We start from the raw sequence: 14,054 nt of genomic DNA on the forward strand, positions 1-14,054 counted from the left end.
CCTGTATTCGTATTATTGTATAACACCGTACATTCAAATCCTTGGCTTTTTAGCTACACAGACAAGGTGCCGCAGACCTGATTTCCCCCCAACGCCGGATCATGCAAGTCATTATGTCCCGCCATAGGCAGGTTTTATTGGCAACCGCTCTCATTTTGAGGGCACTTCAAACTTCTTCGGGTCCATGTTGATCTTGCAGAGCCTCGCGACACAGCCGCTCAGCTGCAGCAGTGTTTGCACGCCCTCCAAGATCTTCATGTGTGTGAAGCCAATCTCCTTGATGAACTCCAGCTTCGAGTGCTCGCTCAGCGTAGGGATTGTCTTTGTGACTTTGAACATGGTGCTGATGATGTCGTGGCTCGAGTATCCCAGGTCCCAGAGCTCGCGGAGGCTGTCGAGTGCCGAGTCGATGTTGCCCTCGTAGCAGGCCTTGAGCATGGCCTGGACCTTGATGGGGTGCGGCGAGTCCACCACTTTAAAGACGTTGTCGCCCGACACGAAGCCGAAACCGGCAAACGTCGACTGCAGGTTGTTGATGGCCTGCCGCATGTCGCCTTCGGCGCTGAAAACAAGCGCAGCCAGGCCGTCGTCACTATATTCCACCTTTTCCGCCTCGATAATCTGCAGCAACCGCTTGACCACCTGCTCGTCGGTGAGCCGGGCATACCGGAGGATGGCGCATCGCGACTGCAGTGGCTCAATGATCTTGTTGGACTGGTTGCAGGCGAAGGCGAAGCGCGTCGTGTTGGAGTAGATCTCCATCGTTCGGCGAAGAGCTTGCTGGGCACCTGATGTCATGCTGTCGGCCTCGTCGAGGATCACAAGCTTGTGGCGGCCCTGGGGCAAGGTGACCTTCTTCTGGGCGAAACCCTTGATGCGATTGCGGACGACGTCGATTCCTGCGCTCCATTGTCAGTACCGAGCCATACGTAGAACGCTACTGCCTCCGTACCTCTCTCATCACTGGCATTGAGTTCAAGGACTGCCTCCTTGTATGAGTCTCCAAGAAGCTGTCTTGCCAAGCAGAGCACACTTGTAGTCTTTCCGATACCAGGCATGCCAGAGATGATAACGTGCGGCATGTTCCCCTCCTTCGCAATGATCTTTAACCGATCAATCGTCTCGGTGTTTCCGACAACATCGTCAAGGAATACGGGGCGGTACTTTTCAACCCTGCGAAGGGCATTAGGAATCAGCTTCGAGAGACTCGACGGGCTTTCGAGACCTACCAAGGCAGCTCATAGTTGGGGACACCGTTCGACGCCGCCGTCAGAGCCTTCTTTGCTGCAGATGTCGAGGACTCGCCAGCCTCCTCCGGCTTTGTGGTTGGCTTTTGTGCAGGCATGGCAGCTATCGACTGTCGTTTGGGGTTTGTGGACAGCAAAAAGACAGGCAGGTTGTCAGAGTTCTGTGCAGAGTGGACAAAGGCACTTTACGCGATGATTGACGAAAAGTCGCGTCAGGGGAAGGACGCGCTAGACTTGGACGGCATCCACACTGTACGTACCCCACCCTTACGATCCTTGTGCCCTCACTCACTCATCCAACCTCCTTATTCATAAGAAAATAAAGTCATAGGCATTGTAATCACAACGACTTTTCATGGCAGTCAAAGCAACCGTACCGGCACTCCTGGGCCCAATTCTTTTGTTGCATTTTAAATAAACAAAGGTATCTATCTAGTCGTCATCCTCGTTGGCCGGTTTCTTGGCCTTCCTGCTCTTCGCACCTCCCTTAAAGTGCTTCTTTCCTGACGATAGCTTCACATCCTTAGGGTCGACGCCATTCTCCAGAGCAATCATCGCCCGCGCCTTTCTTCCACTCAAGTGCTTCTGGCCCCGCTCCGAGTATTTGTGAGCAAATGGCATCTTGAGATGCCCGGTTCCAGTGCCGTCAGGGCCAAAGAAACCCTTGTCAATCTTCTTGGATTTCGGGCCAGCCGGGAGAAGTGTCAGGTCGGAAGGGGCTATTGAGATATCATCGCCGACGAACGACATGGTGTCGAGAGACGCGTTGACTGCTTGGCGTCTCTTCTCGGGAAGATGACTGGCATCGTAGAGCTCCTGGTTGAACTCGGGACCATCGATGGTTCCAGGTGGCGGCTCACAGTAAAGAAGCTTACCGTTCACATAATCTTTCAGGATGTAGCGGGAAGCTCTCGACTCGTCAGGCTGACCCAGTCCCTGGGTCGTGAAGCCTCTGGCTTTGGCATAGGCGGAAAGCAGCTCCGCCGCAGTAGGGATTCCAGTACCTCCTTCCTCAAGGGCGCGGGTCTTGATGTGGATTCCGTAAACCGCCTCTAGGAAAGGCTTTGGGATTCTGCGCGCGACGAGGCCGGCAGGCCCTTGAAATTCTCGCAGCTGATCGATGGGTAAGACACCGTTACAAACCAGGTCGGCCTTAGTGCTAGCAAAGTTGGGGAAGACCAGACCAGGACAATCACATAGGATGACGTCCTCGCTGAGGTGGATGGTCTGGAAGTGCTTCGTCTTTCCTGGTGTTGATGAAACTGACACCTTCTTGGCGCCAATCAAGGCGTTGATGGTAGACGACTTTCCGACATTGGGATATCCGACAAGACCGATCTGCAGTTTGTGGCCTGGCTCTGGAGAGGCGCCGTTAGTTTCCAACATGGGAGTTCGGCTTGAATCCTTTCTCGACATACCTGCATTCTCAGGAGCGTGGCTGAGGAAAATTCCCTCCAGCTCCTCGACTGTCAAGATACGGGTGTCCTCGTCGTCAACCTCGGCTGCTGCTTCCTGCTGTGACGCACCCGCACCGCCCTCTTGATCATCCTCTTCCTCTGAGCGCTCCTCTTCGGCGGCATCATCACTGCTTTCCTCGTCAGAGGCAGTGTTTTTCGGTGGAGGTTGAGAGCTGCTGCTGGCCTCCGGTTCCTCTGAGTCAGAATCCTCCTCCTCCAGCATCTCCAACATCTCCTTTGCAAGACTTGCGGAGAAGAACCTGTAAGCAATGCCGTTCTCCTTCAGGTACTTAGCCCACATCTTGCGCTGGGTCAGCGTAAGCATGTCGGCTTTGTTGATGAGCAACAGATTCTCCTTCTTGGGGTCGATGTCCTTGACGTAGTTCTCCAAGTCCTCGGATCTGAACAGCAAGGGGTTTCGGGCGTCGACAATCTGGACCACGAGATCTGATCTTTCAATGACACGCCACAACTGCCTCCAAACCTCGAGGTTTCGCTCGAAAGGGGTCATCAGAAGATCGTTGTTTTCTTGGAGTTCCGCCAGACCTCTGCGCCAGTCCAAGAAGCTATCTCTCTCCCTCCTATCCAGCTCTTCTGGGGTGGTAGACGCATCCCATTTCGGCCTTCTCGGCACCGTCAAGCGTCCCTTGTGATCCTTCTGTTTGGCGAGGACGCCCCTCTCCTCTGCTCCGGACAGCAAATACGGGTTCTTCTGGTCGGTGTGGATGATCTTGATGTTGTTCATCTTCTCAGCGGTGAAGTCCGTGCCCGCCAGCTCTGCTGTCGCAAGAAACTCGTCGAGGGCGCCCTGCTCGGTGACCGATCGCATCTTGACCCATGACGCCTCTGGTCGCTCATTCGTGAGGTACTAATAAAGTGTGAGTGTTTTTCCGATTCATAATAGTGGTGCAATCTCTTGGCTACCTCTTCTCCTGTAGCATGGTTTACTCTGGTGATGGCCGAGGTCTTCTTCCTGTCGTTACCGCGGTTCTTACCGAAGCGATCGTTCATCAGGGCATTGCCGAGCCCGGCGGTCTTCTTGGATTTGGCGTGCACCATTTTCGTGGCGATATCTTGTCTCGCACAGCTTAGGAAAGATGAGAAAATGGGTTGGAGAGAAAAATACTCGCCAGAACCGCTTGTGAATGAGTAATAAGTGGGAGCCCGTCGCAACCGCCCGCCTTGAAGAGAATGGCAGTGCCCCGCGACGATTAATCAGCGGGGCAAATGTCCCCCGCCGCAAACCCTTCTATGCTTTTTTTTTTCTTTTTCGCATACGCCAGCGTTTTCAGCATCTTTGGGTAGTTATCGATAAGATAACATCCGGGAGTCAATATCCCTCCCATATCCCCCACCAACTTTTTTTTTTTACGACGCCACTACCTACCTAATCTTGGATTTAGGAGGAGACTCACGTACGTCCCACTCTGATTCTCTTTCGCGCCCTTCATTCAGATACCCCATCGGACCGGTCTCGGCCTCGAAACTCGCGAAATCAGTCAGTATGGCGAAGGGAAAGAGATTGTGAGGTGATCCTTGTTTCTCAGATGCGCTTTAACTGACAAAATGACAGCGACAAGAAGAATGCGCAGCATTTCACTCTCGTCCACCGACCGCAAAATGACCCGCTCATTCACGACGAAAATGCGCCTTCCATGGTGCTCAACCCCGTGCCTCAGAAAGGAGGATCCTCGAAAGGAAAACATCTGAGCGATCTTGCATCAGAGCTTGGCTCAGATGCCATGAGCATACGGGAGAACGAAGGAGAGGCAGCAGAGTACGGCGTTTACTACGACGATACCCAGTACGATTACATGCAGCATCTCCGCGACCTGAACTCTGGAGGCGGCGAGGCTGTGTGGGTTGAGGCTCCCGCGGCTACGACTAAGGACAAGGGCAAGGCCAAGCAGGCGTCGCTCGAAGACGCTCTGCGCCAAATGGACTTGGAACATAAGAGCGAGGCTTTGCTGGATGAATCGGTCCTTCCCAACAAGAACCTGCAGCGAGCAACCTACCAAAACCAGCAAGATATTCCAGACGCCATTGCTGGCTTCCAGCCCGACATGGATCCCCGATTGCGTGAGGTTCTGGAGGCGTTGGAGGACGATGCATACGTGGATGAGGACGACGATGTCTTCCAAGAGCTGTCCAAGGATGCGCATGAGATCGACCAATACGAGTTTGAAGATCAGTTCAACTATGACGACGAGGACGAGGGTTGGGAGTCGGATGGCACCGCAAAGCCAAGCAAGGAGTATAAGGACGGAATGGTGCCGCAGCTGATTTCCGTTGAAGGTGAGGCGTTGCCAGAGCACCAGAACGAGGACTGGTTGGAAGACTTCAAACAATTCAAAAAGGATCAGAAGGGTGGGAAGGCCCCGGAAAAGGCTCCCCCGTCTGAGCTGCAGTCATCCATCTGGACCACGACAACAATGGGTGGTCGGAAAAAGAAAAGAAAGGGAGCTCTTACCAACCCCTCCGCTTACTCTATGACCTCGTCATCGATGGTCAGGACAGAACAGCTCACTCTTCTGGATGCCAGGTTCGACAAGATTGAGGAGGAGTACACAAGTGAAATGGGCGATGACATGGCCTCCGTCTCAGAGGTCTCAACGGCGACCAGTGTGACCGGGCCCACACGAGGCGACTTTGATAGCATCATGGACGACTTTTTGGGAAGCTACACGAAACCCGGAAAGCGCACAAACAAGAAGACCAGACCTCAGACTGGTCTCGAGCAGCTTGACGAAATCAGGAAGGGACTGGGTCCGGCTCGCCTGCGGCCCAAGGATTATCGGGTCTAGATTCCAGTCATTGAGATTGAGATACCCTCATTTGGCGCCAGACTTACCGCAAGATGTGCGCTTTGAAATGCTATAATGAACAAATTGACGTTTAATGATGTTGCATCTGCTACCACGTAACGATTAGGATTGGATGGCACAAGTGAATGCATCGTAAACCGAATTTGTTAGACTCACTCAAATCCTTCTCTTGGGGTGTTCCTACATCGATCGCTCTACTCGCACACCCAAGTTTGGCAGGAACGGGTGTATGGGGCAAATAGCCGCTTAGGCGTCTACGCTAGAGCTAAGCGCGACAAAAAAAAAAGAATACGCGACAAACGCAGACCAGCTCAATCCTACCTTCCTTTAGTTCTCCACTCCCATTCTTGTATGCCTCGCCGATTCCCATTTTGGAGTTTCCTTTTGCGACTCCGACATGACGTCGGTCTCTCTCCCGCCTAACAGACCTGACAGGACACCATCTTCATTCGCAGCATCATCATCGGGCGGCTTCGGAAGCCATTCTGACGCGGGCCATCACAGTCTCAACTTCGATGGAGTTGGCGGTGGCAGTGGGAAGCGGTTGAAGCGCAACCTGACGAACCAGCCTTTCGAAATGACGACTCTCGCGACGAAGCGGAAGGGCGTCAACCCATTCGATGGCGCAAGCTCAGACGACAATCGCCGGAAGAAAAACACAAAGAATAGCTCACAAGGCGACTGGAAGAAGAGGTCCCCCCAGCCGCAAGGCGCGAAGCCGAATGGCGCGAAGAAGGGCTCGAAAGGGATCGGGTCCACGCAGTCGCGCGGCGGTTTCGGCACTCAAAACAACAACAACACTCATGCACAGGGCGCAGATTCTACCGACTACGAAACGGACGATGCGACCAGCAACGCGGTCGGCGACGGTACGCCGTACTCCGACAGGATATTTTCCCAGCTTCGAAAGGATGCAATCATGCCGCCACGATGGCCTTCCGATCCGGGAAACACGACCTCGAAGGCTGCCATGGCCAAGTTCAGAGAGGAATACAAGACATATCGTGACCGCGCCAGATCTTCTTTGATGCGCGCCGGCTTGATTGACGATCCGGACAAACCTAAACGCCTGGAGGACGCGATCGTTTTCAAAGGCATCTGCGACGCGATGTGCCCTGACTTTGAAAAAATCACCCGCATTACCGAGTTCGACGTTCAGTCCGCCGAGAAAGACCCCCAGACGACTTTCGCCATCACCTCGAAGATGGTCAAGAAGCTGGCCAGGTCCGCAGCTGGCCAGGAGGCACCTCTACCCATGGATGTCAGATCTACCGCAGCACTCAGAAAAACGCTCGATTACCTCATCGACGATCTACTACAAACGGATGAAAATCTGCCCTCCCTACACGGCTTTCTATGGGACAGGACACGAGCGATTCGTAGAGACTTTATTTTTCATTCGTCCATGTCCCCCGAGGAGATGAAGGACCAAGTTTACTGCCTCGAGACAATCGCCAGATTTCACGTCACGTCTCTACATCTTCTTTCCCAGGAAGGATTCGCACCAGAAGACTTCTCCGAACAACAGGAAATCGAACAGCTTGGGAAGTCATTACTTTCGCTCATGTTTGCATACGATGACTGCAAACCCCAGGGCGTCGTTTGCGAAAACGAGGCCGAGTTCAGAGCGTACCATTTACTCTTCAGTGCGAACAAACCCAATATACTCGACGACGTGCAAAAGGAGTGGGGAGACTCTCGTTTCTGGACCGAATCCGACGAAATCAGGACAGCCGTTTCACTTGTCGAGAGTCTGCAAAGTGCCGAGGATTTTCACGGTCCATTGGGCTCCGGGCCATCTATGGCGGTATCCGGCGCACATCGCACCTATTTCCGAATCCTCGAAAGCAAACAAGTGTCCTACACGATGGCTTGCTTTGCAGAGATTCATCTTGGTCAACTGCGTCGCTCGGTTCTGCGCTCCCTAAAGAAGGCGTACACAAGACCTCGACACGGGGCGAAAGATATCACGCCTTCTACACTCAACCGCTTTCTTCGCTTCGACACAGAAGCTCAAGCAATTGATTTTGTCGAGCAGCATGGCCTCGGCTTTTCAGATGGACAAGGACCATCGGGCGAACCCGTCCGATACCTCGACACTTCGCAACGTCTAACATGGCCAAGAATCCACCACAGTTTCTCCCATCAACTTGTAGAAAGGAAAAGAGGGCACCGCGGTCTTCCTGATGTCATTCACAGCACTATTCCCGACCAGTCCACACAAACCGCACAAGCGACCTCAGGGCGTGGCTTTGGCACAAATGCTGCTAGTTTTGGCACAAACGGTGCATCGCCCAGGCCACCGCAGCAACATCCCACGTTTGGCAACAACTCGACAGCCAAGTCAAACAGCCCATTCGCTTCTCCTTTCTCAGCTCCTCAAGGGGCCGCGTCGACAGGATTCGGAGTAACGCCATCTTTCGGCAAAGGTAAAGAAACTTCCACGCACTACCCATACCGCTGCCACCTTATGTCTTTCAACTCCCCTTTCGACTTCAGAATACTGTGGCCAAGCGCAGTACCCTCCAATCGCTTCCAAGTATCTCTTTTCCTTCAATCTCAGAGATTGCTCTATTGGAATAGATGCCATCGCAAGCAGTCAACACATCTGGCCCAATAGCGAACATTTTGATGAGCAAGAGCTCAAAAACACACTCGAACTAGACGATCTAGCTAGCGAATCAATGCCTTCGGCAAAAGTTGATGAAGATAGTAGGGATGGTCGAACGGAACCTCCGCTAACTTTGTGTCTCACAGCAACAGAAGGCTCAAAGCCTGGTTCAACGGGCGCAGGCCCGTTTGCAAACCCCTTTACTGCCGCAAATGCCCCTCTTACAACTACAACGTCATTTCAGCAGGCAGACCAAGGCTCGCCGCCAACAGCACCGCCTGCTGTTAATCCGTTTTCTGGCAAGCCAAGCCCATTCGCCAAGCCGGAAGCAGCACAAGAGAAAGCAACGGCAGCCAGTAACCCCTTTAAGGAAGCGGCTCAACCTAATGGTTTTGCCAAACCTGCGCAATCCGCTTTTCCATCATTTCCTGCTCCAGCGTTTGGGGCCAGCACGCATCAAAAGGCGCAGGAAACCACACAAACAAAGCCAGCAGCACAGGCTGGTAGCGGTCTCTCTCCCTCTATCAGCGTCACTCCTCCGACACCACAGTTCCCGCCGTCAGCTGTAGGTGCTGCCTCGAAATCATCTAGTCCATTCAATTTCCTGGCAAGCGCCGGCACATCGCCCGCGACGCCGGCTTTCTCTTCCTCGGGTCCCTCTCAGCAGACCCCGAAGCCGGTCGAAGTACAGCCTCCGCCATCAACAGGAGCGTCATTTTTTACTCAATCGGCTAAGCCTGTGGAAAGTCCGAAACCACAGCCCACGCAATCACCAAGCCCATTTGCTACTACTTTACCTACGGCGGAGCCTTCTCAGAAGCTCCCGAGCTCAGGCACCCCGTCTTCTCAGTCTCCCCTACCGACAGTTTCATTGCAAGCAAGCAATGCTTTCTCAACTACCACGCCGGCGCCGCAAAGTCAACCAAGCCTCTCACTCGGCGCTACGCAACTGGGAGAAACAACCTCGCAACTTGCCCAGGTTGCGCCCCCCAAGCTCGCAGTCGAAGAACGACGTTCAATCAAGGATGTCATGGCGGACTTTGCAAAGTGGTTCGTTACGGGCGACAACGGGTTGATGCAAGAGTTCGAGAAATTTGTCGTTGAGCAGATCGTTGCGGACACCTTTACAAAGTATCACAAAGAAGAAGAAGAAAGAAAACGAAAAGAGGAAGAAGCAAGGGATCTGGCAGAAGCACGGAAGTTCCAAGTTTACAACCTCTCCGTCAAGTACTTCTATCGCTGGAGGGAAATCGCCCGCAACCTTCGTCTAAGCAAACTGCGGCGGCAGGAGAGGGAAGAGCACCGAAGAGTTCAAAGGGAGCTGCGAGAGGAGGAAATAAAGAGAAAGAAGAAGGCGGCCATTGCGGTCGAAGCACGACGAAAAGCCCTGGAGAGGCACGGTGTTGATCCTGTGGAGGAGTTCAGGGAACTGCTCTACCTCCGAAAAGACGACCCTCATGTCGATCTGCAGGCCGAGGCAGAAGCCCTTCTCGCCACCGGTATCTTGTCGGGCGTTTCGGATGAACGAGCCGCAGTCGCGAATGTTATGCGCCCCCCCGTGAAGGTCGAGACGGCTGCAACAACACCGTTGCCTCGATCGCGGTCGACGACAAGCTTGTCGCAGTCATCATCGGGACCTAAGCCCTGCGGCGCTAAGACGCGAGCTCTGAGGGAAGAGTTCGGCAAAAGCAGCAATAACTTCCGCCGGTCCCTACCTCCCATGTCAGCGCACTCCTCATCGTCGCGCATGTCATCAGAGCCTCAGAAACGTGTCAGCAAGGTGTCTGACCGTTGGCGTCTGAAGGCAATGGGACTCGTAACGATGCCTGACGGATCGGCCCTGCCAGAGGCTATCGCCAATGAGATGCGATACAACGGCAAACGTTATGAGGGTCTTGGTTCGTTCGGCTTGGACAGAAACGATACGGAGCGACGCCGGAGCGTATCCGCCGATCTCAGCCACGCCGCGGAGGCCCGCCTGCGGTTCTCGCAATCGCTGAACGGCGGCAGCACCACCCCGCAAACAAATGGAACTTCGCCGCCTAGCAAGAGGAAGCGGTCGCTCGAGGAGGACCACGAGACGGCGGCCACGGATGAGACCCGCGTCAAGAAGCGGCCGTCGAGCAACACGGACCTCGACAGGATACTGCGTGAGGCAAGGGAGAACCTGGAGTCGCTGAGAAGCTCGAGAGCCGAGCTGGACGAAGGGGCGGAATGGTTCAGGGAGCAAAACGAGATGATGCACGCCGAGGAGCTGAGCAGGGCCAGTTCGCCATGGGGCAAGGGCGGGGGGTATCGGTGAAGGCGGAGGAGGGGAGGCACGACGAGCATAAGCACAGGCGTTTCACGGGTCTATATGGTTGGGAAGGGGTGGTACGAGCAAAGTTTCTATAAGCATGTCGAATTCCTCGGGTACTAAAACACGGGCGTAATGCCCATAGAAAGAGAGGTTTCTGGATTGTCCAATCTGCGCAACGGAGGCCTCTCCGAGTTCTACTTCCTGGCGGTGGTGATGGTGATGGTGATTGTAAAAGTTGAATGTCGCACTTCAATAGCAAGACAAGCCGGGCCGCGAGAATACTCCGGACCGACGACGAATGGTAGGTAGCATGGGAAGAAAGATTGGTATTACTGATTCTGGGCATGGGCTACTCCCGAGACCCATTCTATCCCTTTTCCCGCTCCATCATGCAAAATGCCCCCCCCCCCCCAAAACGCCCATTCGCCCGTCGCTGTCCCTGCGATGACAAAAACCATTCACACATGGAGAGAATGCTGCAGCAACAGAAAGAGGATAAATAAATAAAAGGGGAAAAGAAAAGGAAAAAAAAAAAAGAGGATACAAATGTAGGGGAGAGACTACCTCCTCTTGGGCGGGGGAGGGGGCGGCGGGAAGGTCGTCTGGATGGTGGACGTCTCCACGGGACTGCCGCCCAGCGAGGTGATCCTCTTGGGCAGCGGGCGGGCGAGGTCCCTCGCGATGGAGGGGATCGTCCGCGCTGCGTCGCCGACGGGCGGCGACGGCGACGAGAACGAAAACGACACTGATGGCTCCGCTGGCGCGGCGTGCCGGGTATGCGTCGTCGGCGCGGGCCAGCCGGCCTGGCTGAGCAGGGGGCTCGCGGTGGTCCCCGAGGTCGGCGAGGCGTACGTGGTCGCCGGGCTGAAGACCGCGGCGTGACCGGTGGGCGGCGTGGGGAAGCCGTGCTCTGAGGGGACGTACTGCCTGAAAGGTAGCAGGGGCGCCGCCGAGGTCGTAGACGTCGGCGTGGCGTAGTAGTCGTCCTGTGGAGAGGACGCGTTGAAGCGCGGGGAATGGGCTTTGACGGGGATGGCGGGGAGGCTGGTGGTGATGCTAGCGAGGGGGAGGGTTTCCTTCTGCATGGGTTTGCGGTCCGTGTAGGGGACGGGGGCTGCGTCGTGGAAGGAGGACATGGAGTTGTGCGGCATCCAGAGGCTGGGCTTGGAGACGGGGCTCGAGGCCGTGTCCTGCTGCGGCCGTTGGTTCTGGGCTTCGTAATGGTGCCGGAGCTTCTCGCCGTGCGTGTCCTCCTCCTCCTCGACGGAGAAGAAGTTGGGCGTCTTGGGCGTGAGGTGGGTCTGGCACCGGAAGGAAAGCGAGGAGACCGGGCGGTGGCCCTTGGCGCGGCGGAAGAGCTCCGGGTTGATGCCGCGGCCCTCTCTGCGCGCCTTGCGCTTGCGCCATTGAATGAAGGTGCAGCCGGCAACGAAGAGGATGGCGATGACGGCGCCGATAACGATGCCGACGACGGCGGTCATGGGGAGGGCGGGTGTTGCATCCTTGGCGAGCTTTGCCGCGTCCTCGGGGTCGGCGGCCGTGATGGCTCCTTTTGTGAAGACGGTGCTGTTGAGGCCAACGAGCGTTCCCGGGTCCGGCCTCTGCCGACATCCCGCCTCGAGTGCGATGAGGTCTGAGAGATGGGGTTAGAGAGTGGTCACGGGGTTCTTGGAAGAGGGCGTCGCTTACAGTTGGCGAGGTAGTAGTGCTCACCACCCGCTCTGACGCAGGACAGGCACTTGTCGTATGCCGAGCCGAGCATGGCGCCGCCGTCCGCGTCACAGTACGAGTACTGCGATGACTTTTCGGGGTCCAGCTCGCCGTCTGTGAGAGCCTTCTCCAAAGCTCCGCATGCGGTGGACGTCGTGCACGGGCTGGAGCCGACGCCGGTGGCATTGGGATACCCAAAGATGCAGTAGTCAAAGGAGTACCTCATGTTGTCTGGTGGGCTTGGTTAGCACAAGGTTTTGAAATACGGCATCGGCATCGGGTTCCGAACTTACACAGAAACCAATCTTGGTCGTTCTCGCTCCCCTGGACGAACGAGCTGTCCTGAAGACAGCTCATACATTGCTGGAACTTCTGGCCCGCGGCCCCGGTCTGGTATTCGCCATCTGTACACGTGATGTCCTTGCCCTTGGTGTTGGACGAGTTGGGATCCGAGATGTCGAGGCCGTCGGAGTCGAGGCAGAAAGAGGCACACGGCGAATTCGGCGTGACCTGCAACGCTGAGACGTGCGCCGGCACGACTATGGTGAGAAGGAGTAGGGCGGATCGAGCGGCCATTGCGAGATCTTGGGCGAGCTGGTATTAGGCAACGAATGTCGATGAAAGAGAAAGCAGAACAAGGCTCCAGAGCCTTGTATACTGTGAGATTAGAAAGAATAAATAGTCCAAAACAATAATACTAGGTATCGCTCAGTGCAAGGCAACAAGACTCAAAACAATATCACAATAAGACGGAACAACCCCAGAAAGATAATCTCGAGGGATGCCCAAGGTTCACGACTATAATATATTCGGCCGATTGTGTTGATCACACCTCCACAGTTAACTCGAAGGGGGAGGGATATGCAGCTGCAGGAACATATGGTAAGGTGATGGGCATGGGGGCCGCCTGCAGGCTACAAGGGCCCATGGGCGCGATCCCGACAGATGGGGACAAGCCGGTCGCGACAAACGCAGCTAGCCAGACAGAGGAGAAGGGAAAGCGATATCCCAAGCCGGGGTTGGGAGCCCCGTCGACCTGCCGCCAACCCGTTCAACAACGGTACGAGGTGGGTGTCGACATCGGCAGAGGGTGTGGTGATGTCGGCCTCGGGGGCAGCCAATGAGCGACCAGTACTGGGTCCCCAGCGGGAAAGGAACAGCCAGCGACGAGGAAATTAAGCCTTGGACCATCTCGCATTCGAAAAGCGCGCTCCGCGCAGACCATAGGCGCCGTTTGCGGACGTGACTGATGTGTGCTTCCCGAAGCTCGACGAGCGACATTGTCAGGTGAGCAGAGCAGAGCAGAGCAGAGCAGAGCAGAGCAGGCACGGGGCAGCCCAGCGCTAACAAGTGTCAAGAGCACACTTGCAGAACGGCGGCATGTGCATATTGCAACCTCTCCAGGCTTTGCCGCGATGGAGGGACATTAGCCAGCGGCTGTTGGTCGTTGATCGTTGGCCCGACTGCATGTAGGTAGAGGAGGCATCTCGGCAGCGTTCAATAGCGTGGATTCCTCCCCCCTCTTGGCGTTCTGCATCATTGTGCTTGTGCCTGGACGTACCTGGCGTCCAGGCGCATTGTGCCAATGTCAGTGATCACGTCCAGCCGGCGGCTACGCGATGCACCTTGGAGGTGATATGGGGGGGAGGGGGGGGGAGAAGGTGAAGAAGATCAAGCAAGCAAGCATTGTGCCTACCAATGGGAGCAGGGCGTTTGGAGATTGATCTGGTTGGGCACAATGGCTGACAGTCAGCGAAGGCTAATCGGGGTCCGGCGCTTACCTGAGCTCACGACTGCAGCTGGCACCTGGTAGGTAGGCACTATGTATGTGAACTAGACTAGGTACGGATAGGTACCCGTGTTTCCCACTGCGGGCCAAAGTGGGACCTGCCCTGTCTGGTGGGC

General features: G+C 55.5%; 6 protein-coding genes across 6 annotated transcripts; 3 read left to right on the plus strand and 3 right to left on the minus strand.

Annotated features, from left to right (window-relative positions):
- Positions 1 to 150: 150 nt before the first annotated feature.
- On the minus strand, positions 151 to 1,345 carry LY79DRAFT_586332 (replication factor C; the record flags this gene model as incomplete). Its single annotated transcript, XM_060560620.1, has 3 exons — positions 151 to 899; positions 953 to 1,173; positions 1,230 to 1,345. 3 exons carry the CDS (start codon positions 1,343 to 1,345, stop codon positions 151 to 153), a joined length of 1,086 nt encoding a protein of 361 aa, XP_060420340.1.
- Positions 1,346 to 1,679: 334 nt separating this feature from the next.
- Positions 1,680 to 3,763, minus strand: LY79DRAFT_504424 (uncharacterized protein; the record flags this gene model as incomplete). The annotated part of the gene is made up of 3 exons (XM_060553508.1): positions 1,680 to 2,605; positions 2,666 to 3,572; positions 3,629 to 3,763. The coding sequence occupies 3 exons, from the start codon at positions 3,761 to 3,763 to the stop codon at positions 1,680 to 1,682; spliced, it is 1,968 nt and encodes a 655-aa protein (XP_060420341.1).
- A 445-nt stretch (positions 3,764 to 4,208) lies between these two features.
- Positions 4,209 to 5,686, plus strand: LY79DRAFT_699565 (low temperature viability protein; the record flags this gene model as incomplete). The annotated part of the gene is made up of 2 exons (XM_060564895.1): positions 4,209 to 4,228; positions 4,278 to 5,686. 2 exons carry the CDS (start codon positions 4,209 to 4,211, stop codon positions 5,506 to 5,508), a joined length of 1,251 nt encoding a protein of 416 aa, XP_060420342.1. The 3' UTR covers positions 5,509 to 5,686.
- A 366-nt stretch (positions 5,687 to 6,052) lies between these two features.
- Positions 6,053 to 7,759, plus strand: LY79DRAFT_478143 (nuclear export factor; the record flags this gene model as incomplete). Its single annotated transcript, XM_060553250.1, has 1 exon — positions 6,053 to 7,759. A coding segment is annotated over one exon (1,707 nt), but the record flags the coding sequence as incomplete, so codon positions are not given.
- A 1,411-nt stretch (positions 7,760 to 9,170) lies between these two features.
- On the plus strand, positions 9,171 to 10,442 carry LY79DRAFT_665374 (uncharacterized protein; the record flags this gene model as incomplete). The annotated part of the gene is made up of 1 exon (XM_060563059.1): positions 9,171 to 10,442. The coding sequence occupies one exon, from the start codon at positions 9,171 to 9,173 to the stop codon at positions 10,440 to 10,442; it is 1,272 nt and encodes a 423-aa protein (XP_060420344.1).
- Positions 10,443 to 10,999: 557 nt separating this feature from the next.
- On the minus strand, positions 11,000 to 12,725 carry LY79DRAFT_665375 (LPXTG-domain-containing protein; the record flags this gene model as incomplete). The annotated part of the gene is made up of 3 exons (XM_060563060.1): positions 11,000 to 12,072; positions 12,129 to 12,380; positions 12,443 to 12,725. The coding sequence occupies 3 exons, from the start codon at positions 12,723 to 12,725 to the stop codon at positions 11,000 to 11,002; spliced, it is 1,608 nt and encodes a 535-aa protein (XP_060420345.1).
- Positions 12,726 to 14,054: the final 1,329 nt, after the last annotated feature.

Source organism: Colletotrichum navitas (assembly GCF_030913465.1).
Source record: "Colletotrichum navitas strain CBS 125086 chromosome Unknown LY79scaffold_2, whole genome shotgun sequence".
Classification (NCBI taxonomy): domain Eukaryota; kingdom Fungi; phylum Ascomycota; class Sordariomycetes; order Glomerellales; family Glomerellaceae; genus Colletotrichum; species Colletotrichum navitas.